The sequence below is a fragment of the Carex rostrata genome, chromosome 12, assembly GCF_964058835.1.
Source record: "Carex rostrata chromosome 12, lpCarRost1.2, whole genome shotgun sequence".
In the NCBI taxonomy this organism is placed as follows: Eukaryota; Viridiplantae; Streptophyta; class Magnoliopsida; order Poales; family Cyperaceae; genus Carex; species Carex rostrata.
The window spans coordinates 13,167,641-13,177,463 of NC_135929.1; the positions used below are offsets into that span (position 1 = coordinate 13,167,641).

The 9,823-nt window shown below is 36.2% G+C and overlaps 1 protein-coding gene across 1 annotated transcript; it reads left to right on the top strand.

Annotated features, from left to right (window-relative positions):
• The first annotated feature begins 1,796 nt into the window (after positions 1-1,796).
• LOC144563652 (uncharacterized) lies at positions 1,797-8,646 on the top strand. Its single transcript, XM_078313131.1, has 3 exons — positions 1,797-1,800; positions 7,144-8,189; positions 8,641-8,646. Exons 1-3 carry the CDS (start codon positions 1,797-1,799, stop codon positions 8,644-8,646), a joined length of 1,056 nt encoding a protein of 351 aa, XP_078169257.1.
• Positions 8,647-9,823: the final 1,177 nt, after the last annotated feature.

A 9,823-nucleotide genomic window follows, 5' to 3' on the forward strand; every position in this document is an offset into this window, starting at 1 on the left:
ATGCTAACCAATAGTGCTAAACCAAAAAAAAAAAATGTAAAACTAGTCATTTCCAAAATAAATACTGCCTTTATTACCTGATTTGGACAAAATCAGTTGGTTCGCACTGTACTCGACTGGATGCTCGATCTAACCTTCTTCCAGATCTGAATTGTGCCAAAGAAAAGAGCATTGGGTTCATTGTTAATATTAAAACTAACTCATAAAATCAGCTTTTTTTATCACAAGATAATGTTAATATCAATCAATCGTTGTTGAATTAAGATTGTCTACTTATTAGACAAGAACAAGACCTGAGACATGCCCGTAGATAGTACTACAAAGTCATCAAGCACTTCATTCAATTTAAAATCAGAAATCCAACACGACAATTCAACCTATTCAAAGAAAATAGAACTCAAGCAATTCAAGGCTCGATTCCACAGATCAATTCACAAGCATAAGTCTCAACCAACAGTCACAACTAATTACCAGCAATTCAATTCAAGGTCTGATTGTTGAATTTCAAACAACACATAGAAAGAGAGATAACTTAGAAAAGGTCAATTTACTGGATAGTTTCCAACTTCGGCTAGGCAGGCTTCACGGTACTAAGACAGTCTCGATCGGTCTCCTCCGCCTTGCTTTCAAGGCCATCTCCGATGAATAGAGAGTGAGCAGTGGAGGTGGTGGCTAGGGTTTAGGGTGCGATGGAGGAGGTGGTGGAGTAGCGTAGAAGGAGAGGCAATTTGTGCGCTTGGAAGAGGTGAAACGGCGGAGGAAAAGGGGGACCGGTAGTTTTCTTTGTTTCTGATCGCTAGTTTTTTTGTTTTGAGAGGAAAGGTGAGCGCTGCCTAGGGTTAGAAAAGCAAGATTTCTCTGTTAGATCTAGGGGTGATTAATGAGCCAGCATGAGCGAGTTAGGGTATGCTTATGCTCGCTCATTAAATAAATGAGCGAGTTTTAATGAGCGGATAAATGATCGAGCTTTTAATGGGCGAGTTATGAGCGGCTCACGAGTTATGACTTATGACCAATGTTATCAGAACCGGACCGGTCATCGAACCGGTAAAGCATCGGGTCAACGGTTCATTGGTCGGACCGGTGGGTCAACCGGTTCAAATGCTGATTTTTTAAAATAATTATATATTTGTCGTATATGAATATTATATACAAAAATAATTGTATTGTTATATTTTTGTTGAAAATTTTCAAATATATATTAATAACTTGTAAAAAACTGGATTTTATATATAAATTTATAAATTTTGACATTAAAATAAAATAAAAGTACCAACTGATTACCAACTGTGCACAGTGCACAAGACAGAAAATTTAATTTGCCCAATGCCATAGGAAAATAGAATAAAACAATTTAATAACAAAGACACATAAGAAATTAACAAGAAAATATGATCCAGCATGTGCTTCGAGCTAGATGGACTTGTGTACCTTAATTTAACCTTTGACCTCATGCTCATTCAATTTTTTAAATTTCTTTGCAGCAATAGGTCAACATTCGGTTATTTTAGATCAGATTTCTGATCTAGCAAATGCTTCTTTAGATCAAACACCTTTGGATCTACCTAGGACAAGTAGGAAAGTTTAATCGAATAATTAAGTACGTGGTTCAGATGTAATTTGGGTGAAACAGATGAGCAATGTCAGTACATCTCAGATGCCCGCGATTTTCACTCGGAAAAGGAGGAAGAGGAGGAGATTAAGGCACCGAGCAAATGGAAGAGGCGGCAGCTCAGCTATCAAAAGAAATAGAGAGAGATATTGGAACTTGGAGAAAATATAAAAAAAGATAAATAATGGGTAAGTCGCAAGAAACCGGTTATTCCCGGTTCACGATTCAACAGTTATTCAAGAAAACCGCTTAATTTACCCGGGTTTGCCCGATTCAATTGCACAAGCGGTTGTTTTGAAGAACCAAACCGGACTGGGATTCGGTTCTGGTTTTTTCCGGTTGAACCACCCGGTCCGGTCCGGTTTTAATAACACTGCTTATGACTCATAACAAAATTATATAGTGTGCCCACACATAACAAAATTTGTTAAAAGTCATCGTAACAAAATTCAACAAATTGTCATAATTCATTTAAATGAGCGAGTTGTTATTACTATTACTTGTTTTGGGCTTTAGGCGGAGGTTTTAATTCTGCCGATTTACAAAAAAAAAAAGAATATGAAACTATGAATATTAGTATATTATACATGATTAAATATTACATTGTGCTCACTATATTACACATGATTAAATATGAAACTATGCTCACTATTTATCAATCTTAATGAGACAAGGCAGGATTAAATATGAAACTATGCTCGAATTTTTCCTCTTCATTATATGGAACCCACGTAAAAGTGGAACGGGTGAGAGATCGAACCTTTTCTCAATGCGTGATTTAGTTCTAGCCCAGAATATATAAAACATTTTCCTTATTCTCAAATATGAAAAGAAATAAAATGCACATGTGTTCATGCAATGCATATACTACTATTACATTTACTTTCATATTTTTTTCACTTTTAACAATTAACCATTTACTTGCCAAACTAATGGGAAGTCCAACTAACATTGGAAAATGTCGCCAATCCGCTGGGAAGTCCAACCAACAGCGGAAGGCTGCCAACTCACTGGGAAGTCCAACCAACAGTGAGATGCTGTCGCCCTAACTACGGAACTCCCGCCATACGCTAGGGTTAGACCCTTGACATGACCGCTTTTGCCTACAGTCACGTTATCGAGGGGTCCAGTCGAACACTAGACCCAATGTATACATCCCAATATGGAAGCATATCGGCCCCTATTCACTTTCATTTTCCGTTCATTTCACATATATTCATTCAATCATACAATACATGCCATACTCAACACATTCTATTAATGCAAGTCCATTGGTCAATATATAAATCATATCATTTCATTCAATTTATTTATGTCTATTCAAGTCATACAAATGGTTCGAAAACAACATGCATAAATCCAACTAATATCATAATAATAAACAGTTGCATGACAATAGAGAAGTTAAATAGTTTCATAAAGTCTAGGAAACCCGCACCTGTTAATTTAGTAAATCTTCGATCATTTCTGACATCTCTTTAATCTTCATAAGTGTCGAGCCTAAGTAATAAATATATCTAATTAATTAATAATGTTTTAATTCACGTGTTCTCCTTTCCCAATTAAGATTCCTTATACTCGTTATCATTACATTGTCAATGTCATTATTAATCATTATATATATATATTTATATATATTAATTAGTTTAACACTTTTATAATACATAGACTTTTAATGAAGTCATGATAAAATAATCAAAGGTAAATCTGAAACTTTATAGTTACTGCAGGTCCTGTATTATAATTATTTATGTCACACCCCAGATTTTTACCATCCGGAGCGTGATTATATAAGCATCTTCGCACCTTTCCTTGGCCCGTCAACCTACGTCGCCAACAGAAATGAAAAGAAAACAATAAAACAGAGTCAGCTACAAAGATCAGTAACCGGTTATTTAACGACGCGCTTCTCTATAATTGGCTTAATTTAACAACCATTCAAATAGACCGAATTAATCCACACAAATTCACATCAAATTATACACGCATATTTAACTAGCAATAGCACGTCGGTCTAGGTTAACCATAAAACCAGTCACATCATACTCACACATGTGTAATCCCTGTCACAGGCGATTCTCACATTCTCATAACACAATTCCTTTAAACCGCCAATCCAATGGGAAATCCATCCAACATTGGAAGACCGCCAACTCACTGGGAAATCCATCCAACAGTGAGAGGCTACAATCACATATCAAATTCCAACCTCAGACCCGCTATCCCGTTAAATATGCCATCATAATTCAATATGTAATACCAATATTCAAATCAACCATACAAAATGAAAACACAGTTATAGAGAAGTCCGGTTACCTGATAGCGAGATTTTCGAAACTCCAAATGGGATTTCAACAACAACTCAGAATCACTGCGACGTAGTTAGAAATTCAAATCAGACGAGCACTCGATCAATAATTGAAGTTAGAATAATGTCAATTGGAATAAAATGAGAAATTATTACCAACAAATGAGATAGACGTCGACTGGATCGATATTTATTGGCAATCTAGTTAAATATATAATTTATGGAGAATATAGAGAGGATAAACTAAGGCAAGACATATTGAAAAGAGAAGAAATTTCACAGGAAACGGGGATTAATTAATCAAGGGGTTATGCATGGATTTTCATTTATAGGAGGCGGTTTAATCCAAAGGTTATATTGATGAATTCGAGGGGTGCGTACAGGGGCCGCCTACAGTTATTCATATGATCAGAAAAGATCTATTGAACTCGACTTTCAAAATTACAGTAGAATAGTCGGTTATTGACATATTACGAATTAACCGAGATGTATAACAGTTGTGACCTTGTTATATAAAGTTATAAAGCATGAAGCTATATTTAAAATATACTAGTGTAAAATGAGACTCAAGTAAGATAGTAGATATATTTTGTAAGTTAATTGAACAAAAAGGACTGATGTAGTAATATTTCAAGTAGTACAGTATAATCAAATCCATTATTTAGAAAATCAAATAAAATATGACAAGTTTATTATTTCATTATTTTTTTTTTCAAAAGAGACGTCTATAGTGTTTTTAATATTATAATATAGTTTTGTAAGCATAAATATATAAATAACTTAATTTTTCGGATGTTACAATTTAAACTTTAATTAATTTACTTATTTAATATTTTAGAGAACTAGTTAAGAAGAAACAACTTAACAAATCCAAAAATTTAATAGAGTAAATCCGAAACTTTAATGAGATTATATTTAATTTAGAAATTTTTTTTTTTCAAAAACTTTAATAATTAATAGTGACCAATCTAGAAAAGAATGCATTAAGTATTAATTAATGAGGATGAAATAAACAAATATCTATAATTATGGAAACAATCCTTTATAGTCTACTATAAATTATAGAAAGAATTATCCTAACTTATATTTGTTGAACCATTATTATACTCTACAAGATTTACGATAGGAAAATATAAAGTTTATTATTTCTGTTGCCGAAACTTTATATTTGAACATCTATTGTTAAAAAATATAATTTAATAAGTGTAATATTCGAACTTTTATAAACAGGTAAATAGTTATAAATTATCATTACTATAGCATATCACTAGTGGAAAAACTGGAATCAGGATCGGTCTATCTGTATCGGTTGTACTAACCAACCGATACTAATACCTATCTGGATCGGTTTTAAAACTAAAACCGATACTAAAAACTAATAAAATCACAGGTCATGCACTATCAAGATCGGTTCCTAGCTTAGAACCGATCCTGATAGTATCAGGATCGGTTCTAAGCTAGGAACCGATCTTGATTATGAAGTATCAGGATCGGTTCCTAGCTTAGAACCGATTCTGATACTATCTGGATCGGTTGTAATTTAGGAACCGATACTAATTATAAGTATCAAGATCGGTTCCTAGATTAGAACCGATCCTGATAGTATCAGGATCGGTTCTAAGCTAGGAACCGATCCTGATACTTCATTTAAAGACTCTGACTGAATCAGATTCATCACAGAATCGCCTTTCTTTCATCCTCAGACCTCGCCCCCATTTCCTAGCGCAGCAGCTGTCTTAATTACTGGTCATTAATAAGCTATCTCTCATTTTTTCTCAGGTTTATTCATCTTTTTTCTCAAGTTTGATGTTAGATGGTGCACCATTTAGACTCTAATTCGGCTCATTTTGTAAACCCTAAATCTCTCTTTTAGGTTTTTATACATTTTCTATTTCAAGCTTGGGTATATATATGGAGATTAGCAAATTAATTTTGAGATATATGAGCTTTTGACATAATTATATTTGCATGTGCATTCTATATATGAGCTTTTCATATATACCCATCTAAACCCTAAACCCTAACCCCTATACCCTATACCCTAGCTAGCATATATGCATCATATATATGTTATATATATATACATCCCTTAATTAGGTTCCGATGGTTTAATTTTGTAGTTTGGCTATTATTGAGAGATTTGGTGCAGCGATTTTCATCTCACTCGGTACGGCATCTGAAAAAGTTGTAAGTAAAACATAAAACTCATTTTTAATTAGTTTTATGCATGAATGTGTATTTTGATAGCTAGACTAAATAGATTTGTATTAAGTATGTAGCTAGAGTATTGTCTTAAGAGCCATAACCGAATGATTAATGCCTTTAGGTCATGATACCCGTTCAAAATTAATCCATTAGGGATTAATTTTGAATAGTCCCCGTTTTGGGACTGCTCTTTGAATACTTTGTCTCAATTAGGATGTGACCACGTGTTAGTCGTGTTTTAGTATTTAAGAAAATTTCTGCAGCATTTCTCCTTATTAGTTCCCCGAATACTCGGGGAACTGAGGGGAAATGCTGCCGAAATTTTCTTAAATACTAAAACACGACTAACACGTGGTCACTACTGAGACGAAGTATTCAAAGAGTGGGATAGGATGGTAACCAGGCCCCATGTAAGCCCTATTGTGAATAGAATTTAGTACCCCATGCTTGTTCTAAATTAATTGTGTTCTACTATAATTGCAGATGGACCGCAGTTGGATGTACGAAACATCACGTCTATCAGATGAATATACGACAGGTGTCGAGGAATTTATCAGAGTTGCTATGGAAGATATGGCGAATAAGGGGAGTAGAATGATGTCGTGTCCTTGTCGTGATTGTAACAATGGTCAAAAATTTTCCAACCCGAACCAAGTGAGGAGCCATTTAATCCGTCGTGGATTCAAGCAAGGATATAAGTGTTGGATATGGCATGGTGAGAGTTTTCCAACCGACATAGGTGGTGGTACTGAGCCTCAGGAATACCATACTATTGGAGATGAGGGGAATGACTTACGGGGATTGGAAACCGATGTAGGTACTCGTACTGAGCAACAGGAGTATCATACCGAAGAAAATGATGATACAGTGGTAGATAAATGTGATAATTTTGATCAAATGTTACGTGATATAGAAGAGGATTTTGATAATGATAAGCAGTATTGTTTGTTTGAGAATTTGTACGAAGATTCTAATAAGGAATTGTATCCTGGTTGTTCTAAATTTTCAAAATTGAAAGGTGTATTAAAATTGTATAACCTTAAAGCATCTAACGGTTGGAGTGATAGAAGTTTTACTGAGCTATTAAAAACTTTAAAAGAAATGCTTCCGGAAGGAAACGAGATACCACCCAATGTTTACGAAGCGAAGAAAATATTGTGTCCAGTGGATTTGGAAGTTCAAAGAATACACGCGTGCCCAAATGATTGTATATTATATCGAAATGAGTATGAAGACCTTCACGAGTGTCCAAAATGTGGTGCATCACGTTACAAACCAAAGCAGAGAGCCAGTGATAAAAGTGATGATTGTAAATCGAATAAAGGACCTCCTGCAAAAGCATTGTGGTACCTCCCCGTGAAACCTAGATTCAAACGTTTGTTCTCAAATGCTAAAGATGCGAAATTAGTGCGTTGGCATGCCGATAACCGGAAAAAAGACGGAAAATTACGGCACCCCGCTGATTCTCCTCAGTGGAGGAATATTGACAGAGAGTTTCCCGAATTCGGACGTGATCCTAGAAATCTAAAGCTTGGGCTGAGTGCAGATGGAATTAATCCGCACAGTAGCATGAGCAGCAAGCATAGCAGTTGGCCGGTTCTATTGTGCATTTATAATCTTCCTCCTTGGTTATGTATGAAACGCAAATACATCATGTTGACCTTGCTCATATCAGGACCCAAACAGCCCGGGAATGACATAGATGTGTACCTAGCGCCATTGATCGAGGATTTAAAAGAATTATGGCAAACCAGAGTGCAGATATTTGATGCATACAACAAGGAGAAATTCACTTTACGGGCCATGATTTTCTGCACCATTAATGATTTTCCGGCTTATGGAAATTTGTCGGGTTACAGTGTCAAAGGAGAGAAAGCGTGCCCTGTTTGCCTGGATGATACAGTCGATGTGTGGCTACCTAATTCCTCTAAAAACGTGTACATGGGTCATCGTAGATTTCTTCCTGCCAACCACGCACACCGAAAGAGAAAGAAAGAATTCAATGGAAAGACCGAGAATATCAGAGCAAATTATCCATTGACCGGTAAACAAGTTTATTCGCGAGTGAGAGATTTGAAAGTTCAATTGGGTAAATTTAAAAAGAAGGTGGCGAGAAAGAAAGGGGCTCCGAAAATATGTTGGAAAAAGAGGTCAATATTATGGGATTTACCATACTGGGAGCACTTAGAGGTTCGACACTGTCTCGATGTGATGCATGTGGTTAAAAATGTGTGTGATAGCATAGTTGGAACATTATTGAATATTCCGGGTAAAACTAAGGACGGTATTAATGCTCGGAAAGACATGCAATTCTTGAACATAAGGCCAGATCTACAACCAGCAGAGAAGGAAAGAGAAAAAGGAAAAACTTGTACATATCTAAAACCCGCAATGCATACGCTATCAAAAGCAGAGAAAAAAAGCTTATTGGAATGCCTTCATGGTGTCAAAGTTCCATCTGGATATTCTTCGAATTTTAAGAACCTAGTTTCACTTGATGATTTAAAATTGACAGGAATGAAGTCTCACGACTATCATGTTTTAATGACACAGCTTCTTCCTGTTGCAATTAGGGGCATATTGCCAAAGTGTGTTAGGCAGACCATCACTAAGCTTTGTTTTTTCTTTAACGCCATCTGTTGCAAAGTAAATGATCCTGATACGCTAGATGCTCTGCAGAAGGAGGTTGTTGTCACTATTTGTCATCTTGAAATGTATTTTCCGCCGTCTTTTTTTGACATCATGGTTCATTTAATCGTTCACCTAATTAGAGAAATTAAGATGTGTGGACCTGTTTTCTTGCGGTACATGTACCCGTTCGAGAGATACATGAGATTGTTAAAGGGATATGTCAGGAACCGATATCGTCCTGAGGGCAGCATCGTAAGAGCTTATGCTGCTGAAGAGGTCATTGAGTTTTGTACTAATTATATGGATGATGTCAAAGCCATCGGCATCCCTAAATCTCGGCACGAGGGTAGACTTCACGGGGTAGGCACTACCGGTGCAAAATTATTCGTGCCCGATAGTACAACGATGTCACTAGCACATTTCCATGTTTTGCAACAACTCACTGACGTTCATCCTTTTTGGGACGAGCATATGACTATCTTGCGGCAACAGAATCCTAAGAAATCCGACAAGTGGTTGATTGGCGAACACAATAGCAAGTTTGAAGAATGGTTTACCCGTAGAGTCTTGCAAGCTACGGAGGGAGAAAACATTAAAGAAATAGTCAAATTGTTGGCTCTTGGTCCAGTCCATGTTGTGAGGACCTTCGAAGGATATGACATCAACGGGTACACATTTTACACAAGAAATCAAGATTCAAAGAGTACCGTGCAAAACAGTGGAGTGACGTTAGTTGCCGTTTCGACTGATTTTTCATATCCTAAAGGTGCCGGACCATCGCATGCATCGATGTCATATTATGGGTTCATTGAAGAAATTTGGGAGCTCGATTACAGAAGATTTAAGATCCCATTATTTAAGTGCAAATGGGTCGATAACCGTAGGGGGGTTAAGGTCGATGACGATGGTTTTATTTTGGTGGATTTTAAGAAGGCTGGTTATAAGGATGAACCATTTATACTTGCAAGACAAGCCATGCAAGTGTTCTACGTAACTGATCCGGCCGATCATTCAAGACATGTTGTCCTCTTTGGAAAAAGACGTATCATCGGAATTGATAATGTGGA